The 12,456-nt window shown below is 37.6% G+C and overlaps 1 protein-coding gene across 1 annotated transcript; it reads right to left on the bottom strand.

Moving 5' to 3' along the window:
• Nucleotides 1–976: 976 nt before the first annotated feature.
• Nucleotides 977–5,548, bottom strand: RB195_012513 (uncharacterized protein; the record flags this gene model as incomplete). Its single annotated transcript, XM_064194410.1, has 9 exons — nucleotides 977–1,012; nucleotides 1,780–1,887; nucleotides 2,097–2,269; nucleotides 3,348–3,434; nucleotides 3,909–3,978; nucleotides 4,037–4,142; nucleotides 4,197–4,368; nucleotides 4,492–4,590; nucleotides 5,443–5,548. The coding sequence occupies 9 exons, from the start codon at nucleotides 5,546–5,548 to the stop codon at nucleotides 977–979; spliced, it is 957 nt and encodes a 318-aa protein (XP_064051993.1).
• Between the last annotated feature and the right edge of the window lie 6,908 nt (nucleotides 5,549–12,456).

Genomic DNA, 12,456 nt, shown 5'->3' with positions numbered 1-12,456 from the left:
TAGACCTCTTAATGGTATCACCCCACGAATCTGAGGTGGTATGGATTTCAGGTGGAGTATTCGTATACAGGATCGTAGATTATGGGGAGAAGGGTGATTCCGTCCATTTCTTCCTAATTGCAGTAAAAAAACGGCCCGGAAGATACGGCTTCGAGCGTTCCGGCGCGCTATTTTCTACAACGGGTTCGATTTTTTTACGGCAATTAGAAAGAAATAGACGGAATCACCCCCTCCCCCCTATCCATACTATGCCGTATACGAATACTACACCTGAAATCTGTACCACCTCAGATTCGTGGGCCGATGCCTTTAAGGAGTAGCCACAAGACTTTTTTGATTGCTAGATGATCACTGCATCGGAATTAGTTAATTAATAGAGAAATAAATAAATAACGTACGAGTAAATCAGTTTTTGCCATCTTCCACAGCTCAGGTGGTAATTCCCCCAGTTGAGAGGTTAATGCGAAACAAGGACAACGCATGTACAATAAATAATACATTCAGATAAGTTTAGGAAAGAAAGATACTCAAGTACCAGACAGAGAATATTCTCAAGAATTTTCTCGAAGTGCCCATTTGATCCACATATTAGTCGGAATAGAACGAAGAAGATAATCTCGAAGTAAAAGGAAAAAAACGAATAGGTTTGAAAGTGAAATTCATCCTGTACTCATCTGCTACATAGATATTTAGATTAAGCAAAATGTTCACTTCACATGATCTTTACCATTTGTAACTTTAGTTTAATCAATGTACTATAGAATGAATCATTGTACACCATTTTAATTTCATCCTGGAAATGTCGAGAGAAAAAAGGCTAAGAGACTGAGATAGTCAATTACAGATTATTTGTTCAGTCTTTATTATATTATGCATACATTTGACACCTACTATACAGTACAGCAAAATAAATTGAGCATATGTGACTAGTTGTTTAGAACACCTCATGTTCCTGGCTTTGTGGAACTGCAGCGTATCACGCCTCGGTTGAGTCTCGACTAGGTGATTCGGTCTGGAAGAAATTATCGTAAATAACAATTAACTATAGTAGGAATAAATATCTATAGTTTATTGACTACCATGAAACTAAGCAAATTGTAGCCACCATTTAAAAAATGGTCTTTAGGTGGAAATGTACAACGTTCGTTCTTGATATAGCTACAAAAGGAATAAAATCTGATATTTTTTTCCAGTTCAGCTATATTTTGTCACCGTTTTCTCCTTTGTGCAGGACACAACTGTTCTGAAGCAAGAAATTTTGCAGGTGCGTCCCCTAAAATTCGAAAACTTCGACCTGATAAAAAATCTGTACGTGAGCAGGAATAGAAGAAGAGGAAACAATGTGTAGAAAATATAAATTTAGCTGATTTCTGTGCAAAAAATATGAGGAGAATCCGAAACTTAAGACATCCGATACAAAGAAAGAATTATTCCTTTAAAGGTGATACTGCAGCAAAATTATTAAGATGAACTAAAAACAATACGAGAATTAGCATGACTCTCTTCCTACTGATTACAGCAACGTAGTATGAATCTCTTATGATCATATCTACAAATATCTAAAGACTACAACTTCCCAGTTGCTGTGAGAGGAGAGCGACCTATTTGCGAACCATGAAGGAGCGTCAGTTTCTATTGCCAAAAATTAACCGTAGAAATTTTGTTTTGACTGAAACGTAGCGTGCATGGTTTTCCTTTTTGTGACGCATCGGTGAATGAATGAACGAATGGATATATATATATATATATATATATATGCTGAAAATGCGGCAGCTTTACCTGGCAATCACGTATAGATGTCGGAATTACTGATAGTGGTGAAATTCTGGGACCATCTCCACCGTGCATTGACCTTCGATATTTTGCTCGAGCATTTTGAAACCAGACCTGTAGAAAATTCAAACAATCTTATTTTAAAAAAAGTCATGAAATTTATTTCTTTGAAAAGAGAGATTATTTCGAACGAACGGATCAGTAGCATTGTAGTTGTGGATCCTAATTTCCAAAAAGAAAGTGGACTTCTAAGGGATGCATATCCTCCACGAATTTAAAACGTCTTAAGTCGAATTATTTTTTTCAAAAAAATCTATTCCTACTTGTAGAACTCGTTTTGTTAATCCAGTCTTCTGCGCGAGTTGTTTAAGATCTTTCGCATCCGGGTTATGATTCAAGTTGAAGTATTGTTTCATGGTTCGCAATTGGTGATGTTTGAAAGATGTTCGCATCCGTTTCGATCGACTATGTGTAGGTTGCTCATCTTCAGCATAATCTTAAGATTAATTATAAGCAAAAACAAATAAACAAGCAATGAAAATTCAAAAAAAAGACTGACAATTGAGCGAATAGAAGCGAATTCCGTTCCTCAACTTGAACTTTGCTTATTGGCAAGTTCAAATTTTTTACTCTTCCAACTTTTGAAAGGTAGAAACGAGAAGGCGCAACAGATATTGGCAGGTGCTCATTACTGATGATTTGCATATGGATTAATGCGGTTGACTCGTTTGAAACTTGAGATAACGAGGTATCACTGGTAAGTGCACACCTGGTCCTAGCGCATGAACGTGCATAGTAGCTGGAGTACCGCATTTGTAATTACAACTATTAAAACGGCTTCGAATCATCCAGAGAAAGGATGATTTGAAGCCGTTTTAATAGTTGTAAGGATAAACTAGGGATAAACTCTGGAAAGTTGAGGATTTGCAGAAAAGGGGTAAAAACGCATAGATTTGAAGCAAGAACACACCTTCAAGATCAGCACAGAACCGAATCAAATCTGGGCTAACAATTGATCCATTGGAGTCATAAAGCACGTAGTTGACCTCTGGAGTTCTCAAAACAATAGTTGGCGTAGGTTCTACTCCTACCTGTACAAGTGGTTTTACCCCTTCCACCTTCTTTTGCCTTCTATTAAGGATTCCGAACAAAAATATCAAAAATTCCGTCCAAAACTACTATCCAGGGAATATTTCCTACTAAATCACAGAGAAGAGCTTATGGTCAACTACAGGAGAAATCCATAAATTCATAAACATAGATTTTCTGTGAAGTCCTTCAAGAAAAAAATTGCAGGAAGATTTTGGGCAGAAGAACAACCAAATAAGGAACGCTCAGTTAAATCCTTCTACTGCAGGTAATATGTTGACCCCACCGACGTTCCGCCTTACCCTTGCATAACTCTTCACATTAATTAAAGACGCTATCGAACAGCGCCGCCCCGAGTGAGATGCCGCCAATCAATAACGGCTACAGCTACGGTGGCATTATGGTGAGGGAACGCTATCCTACGGTAACTAGCAACATGATCTCATTTTACATCTGAAGAAGTATCAGTGCGAAATACCGCTCACCTTCTGGCTCATCTGAGTCGTCTTTCCGTATTTTGATAGTTTGTTGAAGCGGATTTGGTTCTTCAAGTTGGGGTAAGTCGTAGTGAACTAAAAAGAAAGCAAGAAATTGCAGTAGAAGGAAATTTTCACCCTTTACACATTATTTATTAACTATCGGTTCACCGGGGATTAGCTGACACTTGATGAAAGTCTTCACTAAAGCTTTGTCCACTAAAACCTTCAAGTTTTCAGTTTAGGTCAGCCGCGAATTTCAATCGAAGTATTTAGAAACACGCATATCCAGTTTCGACCTGCTCAGGTCGCAAATCTCTGCTTTATAGGAATGAGTCCAAAAACATCAGCATAAGGCATGCACTCTTTAGTCAATGCTGCATTATGATCATCAATCAATCTTCATGATCGAAGTTATACGGACGATTCGGAGGAAAAATGAGAACATTTGTTTTAAGAAAAGAGTGGGGAGAAAAGAGGTGTACAGCTTATGCTCCTAATCTAAGCACTTATTAGTCCACTTGGCGTTAATCCTCGTACGAATGACAGATGTCTGATGACAGAACTCACCTTGACAGAGTATTTCGAAGTTCGTTGTTAAAGCAAAAATATCACCAACATTCGGTTGAATGCCACAAACCTGAATCCAGGGAAAAAATCATGGAACTCATGTGAGATATGAAAACAACTGAGCTAACCGCACAAGAGAAGCAATGGACATGAAAAACAGCGTCGCGAGCTCTCATTACAATATCGTCACATTCCAGCGCTACATGGCACTTTGCACATGATCGTCGAAACTTCCTGGAAAATCGTGACTTCAGCTAATGAAGTGCAGGATTTTATTACTTCACTCACTCCGTGTAATCTTTTCTGCACAAGACCAGCCCGTTCTTCACGTAGCATGTCGTTTCATAGGATAATCCACAATGGCAAAGAGCACACCGTAAACAATGTGAATGATATGGGCGACTTTCAAGAACGAGAAAGTACTGTTCGAGAATTGGGTGAGTGCAGACAGAGCAGACTTCTGGAAAAAAAGAAATGAAATTTGAGGTAAATGCTGAATGAATCAACGAAAAGTACTGTTTAACGATATTTTTCTCAGCGTTGCAGGACCACGAAAGAGCCACCAACAATCATTCGCGCATACCTAAAACTCCCAAGAAGTTCATATCAGCGGACGGAATCAACCCCAAAGGACTGCTTGGTTGTCCATTTACTAAGGATCCTTGAACCAATTCTTCCAAAGCTGAAAATACCTTCTTCTTCATTGGTGGCTTCACTATTAATGATTCAATTTATTTCCTCAATTTAGTTTTCTTGTTTTTTTTTTTTGAAAACTTAGAATTCCAAAAAGTAGAGCATCTAAGATCGCCGGAAATCGAGTGTTGTATTTTTTCTGAGATTACTGAAATAGCTGTGATCGCTTAGCAAGAAGAAAAATCCTTTAAAAATCGTTTCTCATAATCTCGGCCCTTCAATTTTCGCCCAAACAAAAATTCCAACAGCAAAATTACTCCAAATAGTCTGACTATTTTTAAATGTTCGCTCACGATCTATCTAGTTGCATTTGTGAACTGTTCAGGGGACGTAGGTGTATAAGAGTAATAAGTGTGAGGACAACTAGAACGATCTTTTTTCGCATTAACCAAATTCTCTTTCATTGCATGAAAACGCAGAAGGTATTTTAAAAAGTTTGTTATGCCGCTTCGAAATTGAAATCTACACATGCCAACAATTTTAGAATTCACAAGTCGAATACTATGTATTTATGTACTTCTTCAGATATGTGAAGTACGGCATCCTTTAAATTACTGCAGCGATCAGCTGTACGTCTTTTACAATGCTTGGCGGATGCTTTGCTCGACTATAAAGCTAGTGTTATAGGTGCCGCTGCACGTGTGTGAAACGAGTAGTCGTCGTAATGATTCGAGCGCGAATCCAATTAGTGCCTGCCCTCCTAGTAGTACGGTAGCCGCTCGTTCGCGTCTCGAATCTCCTATATATGAAGACTAACACAAAATTGAAATCGATAATATTGAGACTAAATTTTACACTGCAACAAAAATATTAAAGTTAATCAACTCAGCACTAATCGTACCATTTGGTGTTCCAAAAGCGCTTACGACCAGATTCGAAATGGAAATCGGCGATGTTCGACACACTGCCTGTTGTAGCAGAGCTTCACCACTCGTCACTGTTATCATCCACTGCAGATTCTTAAATCTACTGATTGGTGTTTTCCAGAAAAGCCAAGAATACTCTCAGAAGAATAATGTAAGAACACTGTTGAAAGAATGGTAGCAGTAAGGGAAAAAAAAACTACAATACAAATTCTGACCAGGACATGAAGATTCAGGTAGGAAAAGGAGTGTAAGTTTATCATTGAGTTGAAATGTTAAAAGAAGCTTATGTGCAATTCAGTAATAAGCATTATAATATTATGGTTAGTGTTATGCAAATAATAATAATAAACATCATTATATCATAATTATTATTGCGCAATAGACACTATGATAACAGAATAATAGCCCAATTACCCAGATATGAATAAAGTTGAACATATTTATTGTACTCACAAATGCAGGGTTTATTATAGCAGTAAATTCTAGGAAATTCTCAGTGAAAATATGAGTATACGAATGAATGCGAAAATGTTACAACATCAAGACTAGAGCGAATTCTCGATCAGAAAAGATTCACTGAAAGGATCTCTGTTGATTCCTCATAATAGTTACACAGATACGACCTGAATACTCGAACACGTAAAATCTCCTGAAAAAACAACTTTTTCGGAGAAAATTGCACGACAAAACTTATCAGTAATTTTCACTTTTGCACTGATGTTACCAGCTTAACACATTTTGAGGTCTCAACAGAGTTAGATTTGAAAAAATTCACTTTTCGATTAGGATTTAACTCACACGTATATTCAACAATGTACTAAATCATTCATGAGGAGAAGAGAACTATATCAGAAGAAATCTCTCTCTTGAAGGAAAAACTAAGCAAGAAGATTTTGCTTTGAGTCTGTGTGCTCGAAAAAACGTTTTTCCAAAAAATTTGTGATAACTAAACAATATATTTAGTGAATGTAGGTCTGCTGTAAGACCAAGCCTGTATCTAAGACCAAGCCCTAGTTGCAAAAAAAGCTGCGCTTTTTTTTCTATTTCTCTTATTTTCATATAACGTGTAATTCCTTTATAACAGATTAAAATGAGCAAAGAAAAATTACCTATGATGCAAGAGCTGTTTTCAGTTCATTTGATTTTTTCACCGGCAATGAAAGGAGCAGAATTCGAATGTTCCAGTTTTCAATTCAATCAATTTTTAATTTTCTTCGCATTCAACATATGAAAAACTTCATGAATAGGGTAAAAACGCCAATCGGTTCATCTCACTGAAGAGAAATCATTGGGGTAAAGCAACAACTAAGGCGAGCGATCGTTACGGGATCAAACTGGAATTGCAAACAGTTATTCAATTACGAATGTTTAGGTGAAAGTGGTGGTTATCCGGATTCACATGAAACGTTGTACCTATCCGATGCTCTAATAGTAATCAAAAACTCTACTTGTCATCATTTTTTTCTCTCGTGAAAAATGGACTGTTGGAGACTAAAAGATATTATGAAACAGTATATACGAAATCGAAAAATGAAGTGGATTTGTGACTAAATGTTGTAGTTGGAAAATCATTAATATGGGACAACTAGTCATTCACTTAGATCACACAAAAATTGATTCAAGAAAGTGTATATTACTTCAGGAAAGAAATTCCGAGCATGTGATCATCTCAAAGGAGCTTGTCCAGTACTGAATGGGAGGTGACCACAGCTGTCTGTGCTAATTTTCTCTTAGTACGCATAACTGCAATAATGAACCTGACATCAAGAAGAAAAACAAAAAAATAATGAGGACAGAATATAGAGGGATCGACCCTATGATCTGCCTTCAAAGATTCCTAGTATGGGTAGATTCCTATAGTTTCTAACAGAACTTTTTCTTCGTTCACAGGATCAAGAAAAGTTGTCTTGAAACTAACAGGTAACAAAATTTCTACAATGAAAATCTGACCATTTCTGGGTGAAGACATAATGGCTATCAATAATTTTTCCAGTCATTCATTTTTCGAACTGGGAATTCCTTAAAATCCTAAACCAATTGCTATCGACATGTTTAGAAAGGGTCAAGTAATTCCTCATTGTTGTTGCGCAACCACCACGACAATTGAGCATCAGAGAGTAAAACAAACGAAATTATGGCACCTCATCTGTAATGCTATTACGGTGGGAGGCGTTATCCGTATTCAAAGCATTAAACAAATGTTTTAGGATCAAATCCTAGCAGTAAACAAGGATTGATGGGGCTGCAGTTTACGCAAATGATACGAGACATTCATTTCTTTTTTGTTCAAAACGAAATAAAAAAGTATATTCTTCTATTCTCACAACGAGTATCCACAAGTATTTACAAACGCACAGGGCAGAAACGAGCAGAAAATCTTGCCCGAGAGCTCTCGACTACCGCTACCGTAGCCGAAGCTTAATGGACAGATTCGCCGAGCGCGGACTGCATGAAGTGGCAGCGTCCAGATGAATAGAGTCCTCTCGCAGAACATCTCGGGGATTAATGCTATAGGCAGACAGGTGGATCGTGTCGTTTTCCCGCTGTTGGATTATCGGGGGATAAACGGAGCGTATTACCTAAAGTTGCACGTTTCTCCCCTTGGTAAAAACAATCATGTTTCAATACTGAGTTCGATTTGATGAAAATTTCCAGGAAGAGTAATGGGGTTAATTTCTTTCTCTTACAGTTGTTTTGACCTGAGGACAGTAAGTGTCTTAATGTCATCGAAGTACCTTTTTCTTATAAAATGTGAGATGTTCTTCTGCCACACATGTTGTTACGGTATGCTTTCATTTGTGAAACCTCTCGAATTCACGTCATTCTTAAGAGCCTAGACGGCTGAATCTGGTTTAGGGAGCTGAAACTCATGTTCTGGATTGCTAATTTCCTCCTTTCATTGAACTTCTTCCTCCGACATACTACAAAACTCGTAGTAGCTACACTCACCACGTTTTCACCGTCGGGAGCAAAATTTCGACTGCTGCTGAAGGCTACCTGTGGCAGCGGAGTAAGTTGTATATTGGTATGCCGAATGTGCATGGGTGGATGAGCATAAACTGACAGTCCTACTGCTTACATAACGAAGTGAACGGCATGACGTCACTGGTTACCAAAAATTCCGATTCCTATTCTTTTGCATATCTTATGAGAATACTTTCTCACATTAAAACGGGCTCGTCGACACCGGAAAAATCATATGCACTCATCAGAAATACGCATTCTAGAAGACTCCGAAATAAAATATGCTGAAGTATATCAGTCATAAGGTAGCATCAACCCATATGACCATGTAGGTTAGTTAAGCAACATTCCAAAATACAGACGTTATCATAAAATTAGTTTCGGACCAATTGCAAGATGTTATCGTTAGAAGTTTCTACCAATGGAAAGTATCGGTGTTTTTGCCTAAGAAATAGCCATCTTGTGATCTTATCGCTGATTTTTGTCAAAATAAAACATTGGCAAGGCTAGAGTTTGTTAATGTGGACTACATGATGCCAGCAGGACCCCCTAGATTTTTTTGCTGCACTGTTCTACTGAAATTTTTGTGGTAATACATATTTTTTTGTGTTGAACTTTTCCCTACACAACTATTCATGTCTGATTTTGAAGCGATAAGTCGAAAGATATCTGTTGCAGACGTGAGTAAACCACTGGCTTTTGTGGTCTACATAATTCCACCGTCTATTTTCTCGAGCTATCCCTTCAGATAGAGCTATCTTAAAGGAAGGCGACAGGGCGAATGAAATATGTGGGGACTGTTCCGGTGAGTGCGTAAAGACAATTTCACGAATAAGGATCTTACGAAAGTCATTCCAAGTGAGAATTTCTTCTATGGCGCAACTTACTTTTTTCTCTTACAGAAGTTTCCCTCCATTTAGAATTCTCTTCCCAACAAACGTAGTTTAAAAGTGCGACTCAAATTTTCTAAAGGTAAATCAGATCTCACTTCTCGTTTATCCTTTCATTCTTACTTATAAAATAACTTTTAACTTATGAACTGAAGACTATTTGTTGTGATAATTGGTTTTCTCATACATGTTCGTTCCCCACATTTCACGGTAAAGAAATATAACAGTGACTACCGCGAACCAGTATTGCGTTGAAAAACGAAACGTGAACGATTTGATTTCCAATGGAAAAGTGAAAAAATGAAACGAAAAAGTGTATCCAAAATACTACATTCGAAAGAGAACTCCCTACTCTGCCAAGCATTCCTACTCCGGTTTGCTTTTTCTCTTGATTCTCGTGTTTTCGAATTATTAAAGTAGAGTATCAAGTCAAGATAACGGAGCCTTCTTGACACCCCCAGTTTTTGACAACTACAAGCAAGAAATGCAACCAGATATCGAAGCGATAAGTCTGCTGAAGTTGTGATTGAAGCTGAGATTTATGTTGTGTATAGTGGGCACAACAAATGAGGCACGAGGAATTTTCGTTTACTAAGACTTCCTTTCGCCCTCGACTTTTAAGTAGACCGGGACGCGAATCATCTTCAAAGGCAAAATCCCGAATTTCGAAGCGCAAAGACCAGCGGCCAGCGCAAACCCTAAAGAATTGCAACTTAAAAACCCACTTTAATAATCTCCAGTAAAGATAAAATAGAATTAAAAATCAAGACAAAAGTATTTTCTGAAATGAGAAATTCTCTTTCGAACAATTTGAAACATTTTGAAAATAATTTTGACGTTTATATGTCAGTCCATTGTGAAAAAAATGCTTGCGGCTTATTCCAGAATTTAATGAAATTGGGTGAAAAGAAATACAAAAGGGTGTGTTTTAGTCCAAATCGACCGCACAGCAATTGCGCAACCACGACGCTGTCTTACGAAAAAACTAGAGGATTGCTATGAATTTGTCGCGTTTAAGTTCAACACAAGTGCCGCACTTGTGTTGAACTTAAACGCGACGAATTCATGGCAATCCTGAAGTTCTAAAGGTGAGAACGATCATTTGATCATCGGTGACCGAATTCGTATAGCAACTGACGTTAGCCTTAATCTAGGCTACTGTGTATACCAAAAATGATAACGATAGTAGTATGTTAACACAAGAGGGATGAAATACGCAGATAAGAAAAAACAGTCTGAGGTTTTCGAGTTTGAGCTGCTTAATAATTTTTTGCTGCTTAGTGGACTTCTCCAGTGTACTTCTACTAAATTTCATCTTTACTTGTAGAAAAAGCAATGAAATAAGGTGCTATCAAGAACAAGAGCAAAAACCTTTCCAAGAAAGAGTTCAGAAGCAAAATCGTGCTAAATTTCGCTGGCTACTAGACTGATCGCGGATTCTACGACTTCTGCTTTCTCAAGGAAAAAAACAATGATGTGTATGTGAACCGATTCTTTGCCAAAAGCCAAAAATTCCGCAAAATCCGGGAAAAACTTAAATTAATAATTTTTCCATGCAGAGTGAATAAATTCCATAACGCAATAAAGAAAGTAGTTACGATGATCTCACAACAGTAGGCGTAGTTAATGATGGGTATATTGTCCGGAAACGCTTCTGTTTAGCGAGAGACTCCTTGGTTCGGAAAGGTATTTGGGTAGATTTTGAAACAAACTTATAGCTTGAGATAAATAATAAATAATAATACCCAAAATTAGATAGTTAAAAATAACAATGGAATAAGGAATGTGGGATAAAAAATAGGAACGTTTGAGTAATTAACAGATTATCTCCCATTATTTTCATTTAATAAATACATGTATGTGCCTTCTGATTTTCTTTTCTCGATAATAGCAAAAAACAAGTAAACCTGCAACAAATTGTTCTGATATGAAAATCTTCTAGGAATCTGAAGCAAATATCTAGAAATATATCAACCAGATAATTGTAAGATACACTAAAAAGTCAATAAAGGAAAGAAGACTACGATACTGGAATTAGAAGTTAGACTTAGAATTAAAATCTTCAAACCTTTTCGGTTTGATTGAATGCATGGCGGTTAAATCAGCACTGCATGTACATAGTGTTTGTACCATGCTGAGATGTAATCATCCTACGTCGCCTGAATAGGATTTGGTTATCAATAAAATTGAATAATCTTCAAGTCATAATCATAGTACAAGATTCACGAGTAATTGCTTCTTGTTTGTACCATTCATTCACCTTTTAATTACCATTGTATGCACCATAGTGAGAAGTTCCAGAACTACCACGATATGATTTATAGCAGCAACAAATTTAGCGACTGTAATCCTTTCGTAAGCTCCTGTTTCGAAGAATATTCCAATCAAGAAAAGAAGGTTGATTTCAAGTCCATGAACTTAAAAATTACAATCATAAGATCTTTGAAACACGAAGTAATACAAGTAATAGTGCGATGGCATGGCTGTTAATAATATTATGATATAGTAGATAATTATAATAACATATGCCTCGAAGCATCTTGAAGAACTTTACCGCAAAGCGACGCCATTTTCTGATTATATATACGGGCCCAGTTCCACTTGAAGGTGTGAAAATGGGTGCTACGGTTTCGCAATTAATGCACGCTTATTTGAATTACATAATTATAAACATCGTTTTTAAAAAGCAACACTGAGCGGAATTCCTGCAACCTTGAATTTAGGAGTTTGTAGAGTTCTTTCGACTTCTCCAGACGACGGGAAAATCTCAACATGTACAGTACCAGCACTCGCCAGTCAGCGTACATAAAGACAGGCTCCTAGTACTCTTAGTACTCCTAGTACTTGTTTTTTCATCGTTTAGGCATACGTGTTTCCGTTCGTTCCCCATTTTGAATGTGTTCTCGTGTTCGAAATTCGTATGCTTGAACCATAAACCATACCACTTCATCCCTGGCTGATTGCAGGACGTGATCCGCGAAACCGCCATTCACAGATCATGCCGATATTTGCGAGGCAGCCACCAGCCTCACGAAGAGGGAAATGGAGTTGGGGACGGTGCCTTGCCACGTGTGTGTTCGGAGGAGCTTGACCGCCATGTGGTGGATAGCCCAGTGCAGGCCTCTCCGCATCCCG

This window comes from Necator americanus, chromosome III (assembly GCF_031761385.1).
Source record: "Necator americanus strain Aroian chromosome III, whole genome shotgun sequence".
Lineage (NCBI taxonomy): Eukaryota > Metazoa > Nematoda > Chromadorea > Rhabditida > Ancylostomatidae > Necator > Necator americanus.
The sequence above is the reverse complement of the archived record's forward strand: the minus strand, read 5'-3'. Positions and strand labels throughout refer to the sequence as shown.